The sequence below is a fragment of the Diorhabda carinulata genome, chromosome 3 (assembly GCF_026250575.1).
Source record: "Diorhabda carinulata isolate Delta chromosome 3, icDioCari1.1, whole genome shotgun sequence".
Taxonomy (NCBI): Eukaryota; Metazoa; Arthropoda; class Insecta; order Coleoptera; family Chrysomelidae; genus Diorhabda; species Diorhabda carinulata.
In genome coordinates, this window is record NC_079462.1 from 26,307,504 (window position 1) to 26,325,563 (window position 18,060).

At 33.4% G+C, this 18,060-nt stretch overlaps 1 protein-coding gene across 4 annotated transcripts in view; it reads right to left on the reverse strand.

The window, feature by feature from the left end:
- The window catches only part of LOC130891862 (peripheral plasma membrane protein CASK), a 378,618-nt gene that overhangs the window by 359,372 nt on the left and 1,186 nt on the right, over window positions 1–18,060 (reverse strand). For all 4 annotated transcript variants that reach the window (XM_057796917.1, XM_057796915.1, XM_057796916.1 and 1 more), the window contains exons 2-4: window positions 13,288–13,400; window positions 1,996–2,101; window positions 55–132 (exon numbers count right to left, since the gene is read on the reverse strand). In XM_057796917.1, coding sequence (XP_057652900.1) covers window positions 55–132; window positions 1,996–2,101; window positions 13,288–13,400 — 297 coding nt within the window. The remainder of the gene's footprint in view (window positions 1–54; window positions 133–1,995; window positions 2,102–13,287; window positions 13,401–18,060) is intronic.

An 18,060-nucleotide genomic window follows, 5' to 3' on the forward strand; every position in this document is an offset into this window, starting at 1 on the left:
TATTTTTCAATTCCTTTTAAAAAAACAAATAAATTTAGAATAGTTGAAACTCACCTAGCTACTGTTTCACTATATACAAATCCTTCTGATGCTCGTCTTACAACTTCGTAGCATAAATCTGATCCTTCCATACTGAAACAATAAATATATACCTCAAATATATATAAACTTCTTCCAAAAAGTGAAAATAGGAAAACCACATTTTTTAATAAATCATAAACTTTCATTGTCGTGTCATTACAGTTACTTCAAGGAAGCTTTTCAACTATTCTTTGAACATACGTGAAATATTGATGTTTCGTAGCGTTTTGAACATATTTATCAACACGTGTTGATCCCTTTCCCTTAACCCATTTATGAATCAAAACACTTATTTATCATATCATCCCGTCATATTATAACCTAATATGTATAGAATCATGCTAGATACTGAGAAGTTTGAACCTATTGGAAAAGCCCGAAATTCAAGAAAATCACATCTCAGTATCAAAATGGATCATGACGAGCAAGACGCAGTGAATGAATGCTTGATTCAAAAGAGTTAATCCCAACGCAAATTTATTTAATTTGATTGATAACTTAAGGAAATCTGCTGAAGCATGAGTTCAATTATGGCAGAGAGTTTCGCATCAGAACGTGTCAGCAAATCAGCATAATAGTGGTCAGATATCGTTTCTCTTTTTACAAATAATCAGTAAAGATTATAGCTTATTGACCGAGAAAACCGGTTTAGTTTTCTTGGGAGTATATTTCTCGGACGAAATCCACTATTTCGTCTGACTTTGTGTTTCAGGGATATAAAGGTATCCACAATATTAATCTACACTAACACATTGAAAAAATATTCACTTTTTAATCCATTTAAGGATAACCAAATCTTTGTTTGAATTTTTAAAGGCAACTAGCTTTTGATTAGCATTAAGCGGTTCCACTTTGCAAATAACTTTTTACAAGTAACCTACAAGAGCACGGATTTTATTAACCAATTCTGTAGTAGACGTTTTGCATCATCTGTATTCATATGGACAGTTTCAAGAATATAAAACCACTCACAAATCATTCCGTGGGACGTAGCAGTTTAGATAATATTTTTTTTTCGATATTTTTATTCAAACCGTTGTTTTATATTATTTTTCTCCAAAGCAAATTTACATTTGTCTAACTAACTGTGTGACTCATCGAAACTGAGGGGATTATGCTTATAAATAACTTGGTTATTTTCTCTTAAATTCAGTTGCCATCGAGCGCCTCTAGGAACTGGGTCGACAAATGTATATGCTAAGAATATGACTAAAGACCGCTTGACATGATGCAATACAACGTGCAATGCAACGTGCATTTTTATCTAAGTTTCAATTTTAGAGAGTAATGAGTTTCTATACTGCTTATATTACGTTTTATTTTCCTCAGGACTTTTTCAAATGTTTCTTCATCAATTCACAACTAATTTTTCTATATTTTCTCGTCTAATTCTCTTTGGAATTTGGATTAGTGGCAACTATGATGCAATGGTAAAAGACTTGCATAATATTAAACGACATGCAATATTCCTCTATGTAATATTTTGATATTGCAAGGAATTTCTTGCATGTTATCTTGCATCAAGACAAATGGCCTTAAATCGGTAATTCGACGACTGCAATAATCTGCAGTTTCCTAAGTGCTCCTAACTTTAATAATTTGAATTGGGCCAAGAATTTGGAGAAACCGGCTTAACACGAAATAAGACACTATCCAAAAGTTCATCAAGAACAGATAATGTGGAGAATGTTAATCACTATTTCAGTGCAGTAATATGATATTTTAATGATGATCATTGCAGTAGATGTAAAATATTTTTTTTCTATTCATAAAATATCACAAATCCTAATTTTATATTAATTGTAATTAATGTTAGTTTCGGCTACATACATTTATTCAATTATTTTTTTAAATTAAACTCTCTATTGATATTATGGACGTTAGGGGAAGTTTTCAATGAATATCGATACTTACAATTCAAAAACCATGTAGAGCATTCCTTCAGACGAATAGGTTTCTAGCAATTCTACGATGTGCGGATGTTTGAGCATATGACATATCGTGGCTTCTCTTTTCAAATCTGAAAATTAAATATTTATTTATAGAAATATTCAATCAATGTAATGTCGTGTTTGCCTGGAATTCAACAAAAGAATACAACCCTTCACCAACAGTCAGGGTAAATTGTCTCGATTTTAAATTGATAAGCATGGACTGAAAATATCGTAGACTAGCTCAACAATCTTTTTTTTATACAGAATTTGAGTTTGTTATCCAATATACTTGCCTTAGAGGGCGATATAAAGATTATAGTAGTCATACAATTTTTCAATGTCATTTTTACAGTACAATTTGTCTTCAAAATAGGCTCCAATTTCGGAGACAACCTCTCCGCCTACTTTATGCAATTTCGCCAACGTTTTCATGAATTTCTGACATGGTACATTGTCGTTTTTCTGCGATTTCGTCCTTCAAATGTTCCTATGTAACCTAACCTTGGGAGGCGATAGACGTAATCCACAACATCTTGAATCAGAGGAATCGGCGCGCAAAGATGTTTAAGCTTAGAAAAAAGTTTTTGGTTTGTTATTCATTTATTTTTAATAATGAAAAACTGAAATTTCAGTATATGTTTGTTTATTTATTTATCTTGTCGAGTTTTCTATAATTATCACCCGTAAATCAGAATTTCTGAAATTTTGTGGCATCTTAGCAGACCTATGACACGAAACTATTTGGTAATTATTTCGATCAATATTTTCTTGTGAGCGCAGCAGTAAGCAGCATCCATTTTTTATTGTAAAATCAATACCTCACCACAATTATTACTAAATAAACTAATAATACTTTATGTATTTATATTTAAAATAGAACCAAAAATGATTTTAAAATGTTATTATTATCGACTCAGATCTATAAAAATATTAAAATTATTATCTTCATACTTCATCATCATCACTCTCATCAACGTATCTGTTGTCTGCATTATCAATTTTGTCTTCTGTCTTAAAATTTTTGTAGAAATCGTGATAGGCGAAAAGGTGCTTTTTTTACATAGATAGTTTTAATAAATCTACGTAGTTTTTCTTTGTTTATCTTGGATTTGGCTTTGTCGAGCTATGGTAGATTATCAATGATGGATTGATTCAGAAACTGTCGTCGCTGTGTATTCAGTGAATGGAATTATTCAACTTTTAGCCACTTCACTTTTTCCTCATTTCTGGACAAAAATCCAAAAAATCTGTGTGTGCTATTCCAACAACCTTAGGATATGGTTTTTCTGGTCTAGTTGGGCTACAATGTACCAACTTTCGGCGTTAATACATCCACCTGTTTCTTATGATGGAGTGTACAGAAATACACTCCAACTCAAAGTGCTCTGATTCCATGAACTTTTGGTTTATTGCCGTGATAGGCAGGCATTCTATAACTCCTAAAACATTACAGACGCAATTGTATTACGATTCTGGTCAGATACGTTGTTTCGTCGTTTACGTCGCGAATTATGAGAGACCTAAGTTTGGTGTCAAAAGACGTAGGCAACACATACATCCTTAGAAAGCTAAAGTAAATAAATTAAATGCAAGAAATTGATTCAGATGCCAACAGAATAAAACGGCATGCAACTAGTGACTATTTAATGTGTATTAAGTCCATTGGCAATTGATAATAACTTTAGCAGGTAATTTATTTTGGGTTACTTCTATTGATCACAGTCTCTATTAACAAATCTAATTTTCGCGATATTTGTGGATTACTCCTATTGACTTTCAAATCGACGATATATCTCTCAGTTTACAACGTTCTGCAGGTCTTCTTTTCCCTTGTGGTGTTTACTTTAGGACCTGTTCAGGTATTCTGGTATCTGATTTTTTAAACATAACTATACTAGATTAGTTGTTTGATTTTGATGTCATCGATAAATGTGTATCTGACTTCCATCCTAAAATACCGATACCAAAACCTTGCCAGCCAACTGTTGGGTATTTCCACACCTTGGAGTCGGTTCATTACGTGCAGTCCACTCGGTTGCCTGTCGATTGTACTCCTGTGTAAAATTTTTGAGGCATGTTCAATCCGCTTTTGCATATTGAGGCAAAAATACTTAATTCGCTGTTGTTTTTGGTTGAACGTGAGCTCACACGGCACCCACTTTCAACAAAGATTTCGTATATCCAAATATTAATTCACCATATGTTCAAAATGTTATTGGCGTCTCAGCTATCTCAATCAATTTCACTTTACGGTTATCCGAAATTATTTCGTGATCTTTTTTTGCTTTCGTCGGTTTGAGCCTCTAAGAGGTCTCCACTGCTTGTGTTGACGTTGGTGTCAATCTCGCCTCGTTTAAATTTAGCAAACCACTTCTCAACGGTTGAGTTTCCTGAAGCAATTTTCGAATAACTTTTATCAAACTAAACCTTCAATAATGTTTCTTTCTGGCCCACCCTGTATATATGGATGCATTGAGTAATAATTTTTTTCACGTGTAGATGATCGTGTAAAAGTGAATTTACTGTTTGGGATCTAATACAAAGAATTGCCTTAATCATTTGATAGAACAAGGCCTAGCGGTACGCACCTCATCACCAAGTGATATTCCTCTTCATTCAACTACAATCAGAGGTCACTACTTCAGGATGGTGGTAATAAAAATGCAGAGTAGCACTCGTAATTCAGAATGTATATATTCAAACAACGTAAATATGTTCATTTGATTGTAAATTAGAAACAGATCGCCAGACAAGAAAAATGATAAGATAATTTTATTACTGGGATATATTTTGTACCCCTATTGGTACGTAGTATGAAGATTATAGTACAGTTAGACTAGCATTCGATATATTCAAAATAATTATGAAATATTTACTTTTGTGTCGTGAGAGTAACTGGCATAGTGTTTTCGATATTCAATACAACAATTATGTCTTGTTGACCACGGGTATAAGCCGTTTCTGGTTTTTATACATTAATTTGTAACGTCAAATAATTTTTAAAAAGGTCGAAAACACTTGAACATTCAATACAAATGAACAGCAAAGCAAATTTGAGAAGCGAAAATTTTTGTTTTCAAAAGATATTCGAAAGTTTCGGGGAAAACCAAATACGGTAATTACCCAATAAAATCCAATAAATATAAAATAACGAGTTGGTTACTGGAAGTTGTGGATTATTCACATCATTACCCACCCTCGCTATGCGACACACGGTGTGTGGTTCTACATTTTGACGATATTATTCGGATTTGCCGTAAAGTCGGGATGAAGATTGAAAATTATATGAACGCAGGAGTTTTTATTATATTTCCAGTTGGAATTGGATATAAATTCGGAATGATGAGAATCGTTATACGGGGTGTATCTATTCGACCGACAACGCTCTACCATAGAGAGATCTCAATAAATGACTCATTTTGATATAGGAATATGAACCTCTACGGGGTCTAGTTGCTGAGATATAGGGTGGTTAAAATTTTAAATCAAAATCAAAAATTTGCCATAAATCAAGAACGCCTTCAATTTTTTTTTAATTTGGTGACCAGAATTCTCCTTAATAAAGTAATATTTTGACATAAACAAATTTTGGAAGAATTTAACCAGTGGCGCGCTGTCAGGGTTGGTGGTCACTTTTATCCCCCTATTTTTTATGCCATTGGAGTAACTTTTTTTTTAAATTTTGTTTTAAATTGCCCTAATATTTCTAGTTAAAAAACTAATAACCTTTTATGGAGCTAAAATGAACGGTATTGTAGAAGTTTGCCTCTAAACAATAGTTTGCAAGCATGTAAGTAATTTACAAATTAATTAATTATTCATTTAATTTCGTATAATGATTAAGCGTAAGAACTTCAAAACAAATAAAAATTATTCATAATTTCTACTACTGTAACTTTGTCAATTTTGTTATTGTTGAATACATTTTTGAATTGAAATTATGAATAATTTTTATTTGTTTTGAATCACTTACGATTAATCATTATTCGAATTAAAGGAATTATTAATTAATTTGTAAATTACTTATGTGCTCGCAGACTTTTGTGTAGAGGCAAATTTCTACAACATACAACACTGTTAATTTTAACTCAATAAAAGGTTATTAGTTTTTTAGGGGGATAAAAGTTACAACTAACACTAACAGCGCGCCACTGGTTAAATTTTTCCAAATTTTGTTTATGTCAAAATATTAACTCTTTTAAGGAGCATATCGGTCACCAAATTTAAAAAAAAATTAAAGGCGCTCTTGATTTATGACAAATTTTTGATTTAAAATTTAACCACCCTATATCTCAGCAACTAGGGTTCGTATTCCTATATAAAATGAATAATTTATTGAGATCTCTCTGTGGTAGAGCCTTGTCGGTCGAATATAGAAATAGCCCTTACTTTGAAAAGTAATTTAATGTCGAGTAAAAATGATTTTTCCTTAATCAGAACAAGTTTTTTACCAAAATTACTCCAAAATTTTATACCGTACAGAGATCATGTTATATGTCATTCACGTTATAATGTATTTTACTGTTAAAGTGACAGGTGTTTAGATTTTGATCTTTGAGTTAGAAATAAATCACGATGATTCTCGATTACTTATTCATTGATGTCAACTAAAAATATGGCAGTTAATATATCTAAAACTAAATTAGCGTGTTTTCGGTAAACAAAGCTAATATATTATGCGGTAAATGAAAAACTCTATACTACAATATCCTTTCCCTTATATTTAAATATACAATGCAGTCCATATGTATGGAATTTTAGCATTATTACGTACTATGTAGAATAAACCTCATACAGGTCGATTTTTACTCTTAAATTGACAATTTACAGGATGAAAATATTATCCCCTCCAACACCTTTTCTGAATTATTAGCACCCCTTCGGAAACCATGTTGGAAAGGGATTTTAGTCCTCTTTACAGCAATAAAGAATTTTTTAAATTTGGTGCAATCATAACTGAGAAAATTTATTTTTAAGATGTAAAATTTTCATAATGAACATGAATTTGGAATGTATTTTCAATGTCCTACTAATTGAATTAAATGTCCAAAATGACCACCATCCACTTCTTGACAATAACCGAGACGATTTTGAAATTCTCGTACAACTTTTTGTATGACCTCAAGTATTATTTTGTTAATTTCTTCCGTTATCCTAACTTTTAAATCGGAAATATTGTCTGGTCTATTAAAATATACAGGGTATTCTAAATGATGAACCCATCTTTAAAAATTCGTATTTATTAAAGTACAAATGCTACATGTTGGACTCCATAACTTCCTATACTACATGAATAATTTTTATACCAATGAAAAGAGCAAGTTTCAAAGTTTTTTTAATGTATTACAAGTGTTCAATATGGCCTCCAGCTGCTGCACGGTAATCTTCTACGCGGTAACCAAACTCATCCCACACAAGAGCAAGTGTATCTGCTGTTATTGAATGCACGGCAGCACTGATACGGTTCCGCAAATCGTTCAGAGTTGTTGGTAGAGGCGGGACGGAAACAGCTTTCTTAATATAACCCTATAAGAAATAGTCACATAGGGTGAGATCATGAGATCTCAGTGGCCAAAAGTGTATAGGTCTTTATTTCCCCCGCGACCAATCCAGCGCTGAGGAAGGGAAATAATCAGGTATTTTTGTAACTGTTCTGCTAAACATTAGGAAAAAATCTTTGAGGATACTAAAATATGAATCAAAAAGCCAAATAAAAAATTGATATGAATCTAGTAGGCTGCTGTCGTTTAGGTATTTAAAGTTTAATTCAATTATGGCTCATTTGTCCAAGACTCAAAGAATAGACATTTAAATTATGATTGGTTGTGGTAATAAATCAAGAACTCAAAAGAAAGTTTGTGAAATTTTTAATAATAAATACCATGGTCAACACGTTTCACAGTCTACAGCTAAGAAAATTGAAAAAGTTTCGTCAAACTGGACAAAAATATTGAAAAACCAGGTTCAATTTACTGATGAGAAAAAGTAAGATGTACATCTAGAGATTGAGAGAAATCCGCATAAGACAACTCGAGAACTTGCCTGCAATGATGTAAGTAAATCATCTAGTTTGGGAGTTTTGCATAAAGTTCAATTAGTTCGGAAGTTAAATAAAGATGATCCTGATAGAAAACAGGAATTCTGTGAATTGATGATGGACAGAATGAACGCAGATTTCGAGTTCAAAAACAAAATAGTTTTTTCTGATTAAGCGACGTTTCAATTAAACGGAACAGTTAACAACAGAGAAAAGAGAAAATTCTCATTGGATGTGTGAGGCTCACACTTAATATCCTCAAAAAGTGAACGTTTGGGCTGGTATCATTAACAATAAAATTATTAGCCCGTTTATCTATATATTTTTTTATTAACTTCTTAGTGTCTACATTACAAAGACTTTTTCAAGATGTTAATCATCCAAATTAGATCGATCTATTTATTACCAATAACACGGAGCTCCACCGAATTGTTTAAAGGAAGTTTTTCCCAATAGGTGGATTGGAAGACGTAGAACGATCGAATGGCCGACTAAATCCCCCGATTTGACTCCTCTCGATTACTTCTTATGGGGTTATTCAAAATCTGAGGTACATTTTAATATACCAGACAATATTGCTGATTCAAAAGTTATGATAACGGAAGAAAGCAACAAAATAACCCCTGATGTTTATACATGCAACCATTAAATTAAGATAATAATGTCCATTGCCCCGCATATCAATTGTTTTAATAGTTTCCACAACAAATAATTTATTGCTATTGGAATGGGAATAAATTTGAACTTTGGTGCCATTGAGACGGATTCTGTGTTTCTGGAACGGTTTGTACTTATAATTTATTTATACCAGCCGAAAAAAGATCTTCGTCAACTATAAAAAGAAGGTAATAAACTTTATTATTGTGTTAAAATAGGAGGTGTTGTTTACATGCACATTATGAATGTATGGGATTTCCTTCTCAGGTTACAGTGTAACACAATTTTCATCAAATATTCAAAATGCCAGCGATATGATGACGAGATGTGTCCCAGAAGAATTGGATTCAGTAACTACAGGGTATAATTAACAATATATAACATGAAGATAGAATCTCTTACGAGAGCGAGTCCGTAACTTGAATTTTCCGCCGTTTAACTGAATGCATACGTCTTGTGACTTCTGAGATTGATAGCAGAATAGCTGATTTGCGGAAAACTTTGAAAAATCGAGTATCGTGTGGTAAACTAGCATTTCACGAAAAAAAATTATCGCTCAAACATTAACGAGGCTTGATAAATTCTACGGGGGAATTCTTCATGTCAATAATGGAAAAGTTGTTTACTGAATATAAATGTCACCGTACAAGTACGGACGCTGATATGGCGTTGACTAAAAGGAGATTGGAAGTAAGATATATTGTAGAAGGACCTCATGTGGCTTGGTAATTTTTATAAATAAAGTAGGTTTCTCGGCCAATAAAGCGACAAATTTTCAAAACAATCCACTTTAATGATATTAAAATTAGTAGAACAATAAATGGTGATTATTTCGCTAACTATATTTAAAGGATTTCTAAAAAGCGATCGTATTGAGACAAGAAAAGTTTTAATGCAATATAACAATGTAAGGATGCGTAAATGTACATTTTCTACTGTGAAAATCCATAAATAAGATAATAAAAAGTATTTTTGGTTTCAAAGACTGAAGAAATGGTTCAGCGGCATGGGGATAATATCGAAGGATAATATCATCTACCTAACAAATACATGTTCTAATTATATCGATGAATATAATCTATAAGAAAATAGGAGAAACGTTATACAAAGTTATAGAACTCAAAGGTGTCTACGTTAATTTTTTATCCAAAAAACCTGAACCAGAAATTCCGAAGTCGGGAAAGTATTTGAAATTTATTGATTCCAAATGAAACATTCCATTTGAAAAAAGGTCAAGCGATGGTGGTGCACAGAATCAATTTGTTACTCTACGCTAAAGAGTCGTTGCATTAGATATGGCAACAGCTTTCGATTCCGATAAAAGAACTTTTCTTCTTAACCGTCAGTAGACCTCGACATTTTCTAAGCCATTTATCAATCCAAAAGTGTGGCACTGACAGTAGAAGTGAGACTGATTAAATGTAGACGAAACAAGATAAAAACATAATTTTATCTTCTGGACGCAACGATGCGTTTCATTTTCTTCTTTAGGGTATTTTAGTTTTATTGCTTAGCTTAGAATATTCATAATTTCAATTTCAATTCTTCTTTAAAATATATTGTGTATATAAGCGATAGAAATTACAATTGATCATAGTTACAGCGTATAGATAAGCGATTATACGCTTGACGACACGGTTTAATCACTTCGGTGTGATGAGTCGCTTCAAGTTTCAAGTTCAGTTTCAAACGTATAAATGGTTTAGAAGTATTTTTCGGTATTTGATTACCGAAAATTCATTATACAATAATCGTAACAAATACCACAATTTGGAAATTGCTCATGCGATTTGGAATCAAAACCGCGAACAAAGTTTCAGAAAGTTAGTTATTCTGTTTTTAGTGGTGTTGACATCAACATATAATGAGGTATATATTATGTGGTTCAGTATTAGTGGTTCTATGTAAAAATGGCATCGAAGGAGGTTGTGCGTGAATGTGTTATTTGTATTACTGTTCTTTTAAAAGTAGAATTGAAAAGGATTAATAATTTGAAGTCGCAAGAAACGTCGGTTTTGGATGAGGCAGTGGATTTTATGAAGAAATAGATTGGGAGCATCAGAAACGCTGTTGAAGGAGCTAGCATTAGAGGATAAAGAAGGGTACAAAAGTACAAAAATCATTTAAGGATGTCTGAAGAAAAATTTGAGGAGCTACTGTCAAAAATGCAGGATGTCATAAAAAACTAGATACAGTGATGCGACAAGCAATTTCTCCTAGGTTAAAGCTGTATGTTACTTTGAGATATTTAGCTGCAGAAGATTCATTTGCAACGCTGGCCTCCGTATATCGAGTACCAAAAAATACCATTTCAAATTTTTTAGGAGAAGTGTGTACTGCAATATACGATACATTACAAGGTTTTTTTAAGGTAAGAATTTAGTCTATTATAAGATTAACAGTAGAGCTGCAGAAACTATATCAGATGTCTCCTGAGAACCCTTTACGCATGTTTGGTCATCGCATGATTCATTTGAATTTGAGGACTAATTTGGTGACCATGGCGCCGAAGAAGGTGAAAACGTTGGTGATGGAGTTGTGCGAGACACGGACTGATTCACTAATAAAAACTGCAATCGTTTTTGTCGTACTTTATTTTGCATTTGCAAATTTTTGATTCACGGATACGAGATAACTATGATAGAAATTAGTCAAATGCCAACTGAACAATCACCATACAAAGCAATGTTTGGTATAGAACCTAGTAGTTATATTTTCGACTTTGCCTGATGATGTTATTGAAGATATACAAGATGAAGATGATCTTGAAAATGTGTTAATATCACAGATAGCTTCTTCCATTTTTCGTTCATTGTCATTTTAAACAGTTAATTAAGAACTGTTTCACTGTTAATTCACTATTGAACATCCCCTACATTGGTTTGTGATTTACCGCTAATAAGTAGTCATGTGAGATACGGTTATGTCGGATTCTTAGACGGGAGAGGGTCTCTTCTACTTATATTGCTCGAGTTATCGTCGTGGTAATTTTTAACGGTTCGTGTTGGTTCTGATTTGCTTTTCCTTGCCGTTTTTCTTAGATTTTCTTCTTAAAAAATGCTTTGAAATCGATATATACTACATAATTACCCACATGAAATTAACATTTATCTTCTTGTTTCGGTAAGTGAGTAACTCGTTCTTAATATGAATGACAATAGGATGGTTGGGATATTGTTGACAGATTGCCATTAGCGAACTGTGGAAATCTGTTTTTATAAGGATATTCAGCAGTTCAGCAGAATGAAAAGATATATTAGGAGGGAGTACAAAGAATTTCGACAGGTTTTTGGAGTAGAAGGAGGCTTCAGTTTCATCTTGATTATTCGAAGCATCTGTGTATAATTTATAAAAGTTGTCGTATTTACTTAAGGTTTTTCTATTGTATGTTGACTGATGTTTTTATTAACTCAGCTTTAGTCTTAGAATTAGCATTAGTTTTATCTGAAAATCTTTTATTTGAAAACCAAATACATCAGTTGTAAATTCAAGTTTTTTACTATAGTCTATTTCATAAAGGTATAGAGTAATAAAATGGGGAATTCCGTCCAGTTCGGCTCAATTTCGGTGTGGGTCATAGGTGTAGGTCTTGAAATAGTATTGTTTGTAATATTAAAATTTCAAGTAATTGCGTAAGAGAATTGGGAAAAGTATGTTTTCTGGCCTGAAGTGTCAATATCGAAATATTGTGTAGGGAATACTTAGGTAGTAGATTATATAGTTACGTTTTACGTTTAACAGGTACCATTTAACCTTCTATGTACATAATGCCTAATTTTTATTCTATTAAAACTTTCCTTTTTACGAGTATCCTACCGGCACGCCTTTGGCACACTATTTTCAGCGTTTGTGAATGGATAACAATAGGCTAGGCTCCATCCCGGGTGAATTTACAATGCCAAACTATGAAAGTGGCTTAAATATTCGTTGGGTCACTCTGTGGTCCTTTTGCATATTATTTTTTTTATTACTCTATATCTTTCTGAACTAAACTATAGGTATTTCTGCTTTTGAGAAAGGCATTGAGTAAAAACTAGTTTCAACTAGAGAAAACTATTTATGACGCATCTTTGATTATGTATTAAGCGGTTAAACGTAAGCGTAAATACACGTGTGTTTTCTGCAGTTGTGTACATATTGTACTATTATATGCAAATTATTTGAGATACCGTAGATATAGACAATGATAGGCTTTGAAAAAATGTATAGAAAATTGTGTGCCCCAGACAGCAATCCATCCTTGTCCATGGGGTCGTCCCAAATAATTTGCAAAAGACTTTACGTTTCTGTATTACGTAGTATGACTTGTATACAGAGGGTCATACTGGTTTATACTTTTTAAAAATGATCACCATTTGACGTATTTGAAATAGAAATCGAGAAATGATTTAGATTTGTAACTCGGTGGTGCGGTCTATTAAATAGTGTGAATAAAGTTCGACTATGTGGTCACTACGATATGATAATGGTGAATAAAATGAGGATTATAATTACCGTTCGAAAGGTAAATACAGTTTAATAATAAATGCCCTCCAATTTAGTTATATTAATTGTTAATTACATTAAATGAGAACTTACCATCTGTGCTTAAGCCTGGACTCGAAGTAAATTTCGCCACATCCACAACTTTTGCGGCAAAATGTTGACCGGTCTGTCTATGAATACATTTTTTCACCAAACTGAAGGGACCCCTGTAAAATAACAATAGTTGGAGTATTCCGGACATCAATTTGCGGCTTTGCCACATTGGTTGATGGAAACTTAAATTGCCTATTGGTATTTTGGTAGATTGTGCGATTAATTAAGTCAGCATTCAATTAACACGAAGCAAACTTCGCCAATTGTTGCCAATCTATATAACCAGTGCCGTACTATAGTATGAGGTATGGCTTTTAAAAAACGAGACTGCTCGCCTAGTGGGCGCTCTAGACAAGTGGGGTAAAAAGCGAGTATTGCGTTTGGTATCTAGATATCTTGTCTATACACGTTCCAAAACACGTTTCCGTCACTATTATAGTATTTGTGCAGTAGTGGTGTGAAACGAACGTGTTTTTTTCTCGTGCCGCAAACCATGTGTGACGAAAAACAAGCAGCGTATCACGCCGATAAAGACATAGTTAGAAAAAAATTTTACACGAGGAATGACGTGTTTTTGAGTGGTGTAAGCGCTTTAGTGAGTGCCGAGAGTGCACTGAAGATGACCAGCGCCCAGATTGCCCTGTGACTATTCCAACTCTGGAAACAGTGACCAAAATCAACCAAATTGCGCGTGCAGTTCGTCGAACAAGCTTCCGGATGATTGCCGCGGCTTAAACGCCGATAAAGAACCGATTAGAAAAATTTTACACGAGGAATTACACATAACAAAAGTCTGTGCGAATTTGGTGCTAAAATATGAGTCATGACCAAAAGCTCTTGCATCAACGGGTCTGCTCAGATTTCCTTGAAAGGCTAGAAAAAAATCTGCTTTGGAAGAGACCCGATTTGAACCGATGGAAGCGGTAAAGCACAAAACGGAAGAGCTCCTAAAGGCGCTCACCAAAGAAGACTTTCAGCACTGCTTCGATCAATGGAAAAAACGTATGGAAAGTTGTGTGGCGAAGGGAGGGGAGTATATTGAAGGGGAGATTCGAATGAAGAATATTTTTTAAAATAAAACCCTTTTTTGTAACCAGTCTCGTTATTTAATAGCCAGACCTCGAATATCAAACAGCAATAGGAATGAAGATATTTTTAATCTCATTCATGGTAATCCCCGTACAATGGCGAGTGGATATATTCTATAAATTATATAGCTTGCATTAAAAGTTAGTTTCATTACCATCCGAAACTAGCGAATTTGGGACTATTGCGACTTTTACCAAGTAGTATTTGATCACTTTTAATCTCTAGTATAGAAACTAATGATTTTCTATTGGAACTTTACATTCGATTCTATTAGAATATATTTTGTTTATTGATATTCTTTATTTCTATCATCTTAACCATTAACTAAACCGCCCAGTGCTAAGATACTGGTCACAGTTGTAAAAGGACTTTAGCCACCATACGAGGGTTGTCTGAGAAGTTTCTGACCTCAACCTGAAGATATCAATATAAGATGGGAAATATATTTGTACATGGGTTGAAAGAAGCATTTTGGATATTCTGTTGCTATTTGAAGGTCGTATGAATGAGTCGTTGTGAAGATTGTACTAAACATGAAAAAAATTGAGTATCGAGCTGTCATTAAATATTTGTTGATAAAAGGAATGAGAGAGGACATTATGTACAGGTACTCTGCACCATCATTTACGTCTGTAAAATACTAACTGAAACATTATGGATGCGTAAGTTATACGCACGTTGGGTGCCGACTTGCTTACTCTGGACCAAAAGTGCATTCTAATTTCATTTCATTTTTCAAGCCTTATCAATGCATTGTAGGAAAAATAAGTCTGATTTTTTGCATATATTCATAACTATAGATACAACTTGGATCCTTCACTGCACTCCTGAAACGAAAAACAATCAAGATAGTCTATTGCGAAGGGTGAACCTGCCCCGAAAAACCCAAAGACGATTTCATCGACCGGACAGTGATGATGTATTTACCAGATTTTTTTCTATTTCATAACTTTTAAGTTTTCCTTTCAGGATAGAGTATCAGCAGTCGAGTATAAATGGTCTTATTTCTTTTATATTCGAAACGTTTCAGATAACCCTCGTACTTACTAATACCACGAGCATAAAATGCTACGACAGTTCAGAGTTATCGACGGTTGTTTTAGGATTCACACAGGAAATATTAAATAATGAACAAAAAATTTCATCAAAAATCAAAAAGTCAAAAAACGATGCTATTAGAAATGTCAACAGCAATAAACTTAAAACAATTTATCATTTTCTGAATCAGTCTTTTTGTGTTTATTTGAAATATAATTAGACTTAATTTTGTTATAAAACACTTTTAGTGTGCAAAATGAATAAATAAATACATCGATGCGAGAAAACCGGTATGTAGGTTACAACTAAAATTGGAATTTTTAATTCTCAAGCAACTGAAAAAAATGAACGGTGTGGAAACTTTCATTAACTACCCACATTTCAGCTGTATAACGAACGGTGTCATTTGTCTCCCTACCAAGGTAACAACATTTTTTCACATTATATAACTTTCCTTCACATGTTGTCTGTTTATTGTTTCTAGACCATGAAAGACTATGATTTGACTGCGAATATCAGATGCGGATACATTATTTGCCCATAAAAATCGAATCATGAACATTTCCTACGAAATCAATTTTTTTTTGCAGTTTGCTATTTCAATCGCCCTGAACCGTCTGGAAACATGAGTAACAGCACTATTTGGCTCCAAACTAAGGAAACAATATTTCTCCACTATATGTAGTTTTCAAATTATGTTATTTAAGGCAAAGTACATTTTTGGTGTAGCTTACACATTTCTGATAAATTTGCTCGCAACACAATCTCTAACGAGATATATGAAAACATCTGGCATCATACAAACTAAGGGATACATAGATGGGTCTTTTACATTTCTAACCAATCTACTGCTCCGATTAAACAGGACGAAATACAATTGGTGAACTATCTTTTAACCACTTAAGGTCATTTAAGAGGCCATCTGCTTGGTGTAGCCATCACAGACAATCCGGAATAGCGCTGGTGCACGTAAAAGGAAGAAACTACACACCACGTCAACAGTAAATGTCCAGCACACGGTGAGAGGTTTTAACACATCAGGTTTTCCAAGGATATCGGACTTTGATAGTTTTAAATGAAGCGCGACAGGTCTATCAGAAGACCTATGTGCGCAACGATTCCATGACCGCCCTCAGTCATAAGTTTAAGCTATGAACAATGCTGTGGTTTGTAACTTTTTTCTGATTACCTTTTGTAAATAGTTAATAAGAGAAACCAAACTATCATACTGAATGTTAATAGTAGATTTTTTCTACAGGCTTCTTCCATAAAAATTCTAAGGTTTATTACTTCTTTACTAATATCTATTGAAGTTATGTACCAATCTTGTACTCGTACAAAAATATTAGCCATATATGTATTTTGTATTAAAATATAATGTTAAAAGTTACAATAATTTTTGAACATGAAAGATGTTTGTAATGCCGCTTTGAAAGTCGCCATTAGAACATAAAACTCGAAAAATATAAAGTGAAGTATATTTCTCGCACTTAATATGTGGCAAATAATGTGGCAAATTAGGATTTAAAATCTATATAACAAACAAACTACAGAACATTGCATTTCTAGTTTTAATCAATATAAGGTAGATGAATGCGGGTTTTATGTTTTAAAAAGTACATCAACCAAATGTTGGCCGTTACGTCGGACACAGCTTCGGAATCTAGCTTCGGTATTTCTTGTCTGTGAAGTGAAGACAGGATGTTCTCTCAATGTTGGAAATAAATAATCTTTAAGCATTCGCCTATAATCAACACCGTCTTCGGAAATTGCTTGCCCTTGAAGATTTGAAACAAAAATAGGGTCCAATTACTCCCCTGCTTGACAACGCATACCAAACCGTCACTTTGGGACTGTGAAGCGGTTGTTGATATTTCAAGCTGAAGTTTTTTCTTTTAGAGGACCAATAACGACAATTTTGCTTGTTCACACTTCCATTACAGTGAAAATGGGCTTCATCACTCCAAAAAAGATAGTGTTCACTGTGCGAAATCGCTGCAACATTGTCTCACAATTTGAATTTAAAATAGATGAAATTTGAGTTCCTTGTTCAATATTTCGTGCACTATAGTTTTTGTAAGCCCCAAGCCCTTGCGAACGGACTGACGCGGATTATCGCGCAAACTTGCCGCGACGAGTTCAACGTTTTCATTCGTTCTTGACGTCCTGCTGGGTCCCGGTCGTGGGTTGTTTTCTGCTGAACTTGTTGCTCGGAACCTTCTCACCCTTGATCGAATCAAATCTTCACTTGGGGCGAAACGTAACTGTAACATGAACAAAATCTTCGACGAGCAATTGCACACTCAATGGTTATGGAGAAATTCGAAAATCAAATCCTAATTCTGCGATCGGACACCCGTTATTATCCTCCATACTATACTAACGCCGAACAGTCATCATTTGTTTATTTTTAATATTATGTATAGGTATTTATTCTATATATATTTACCACCAAATTGAATAATTTATTGCATCACTATTGTTAAGTTTAACAGTTCTTTCATGAATCACATCATGTTTAATATGATTATTACAATTGGGTAGCAGGGTATATAATATACATTCAAATGTTTATGTCACCTTTTTTGATAGGAAATTATAATAACAAACTTTCCTGTCTATCTCTATATTTTTTCTATATATTGA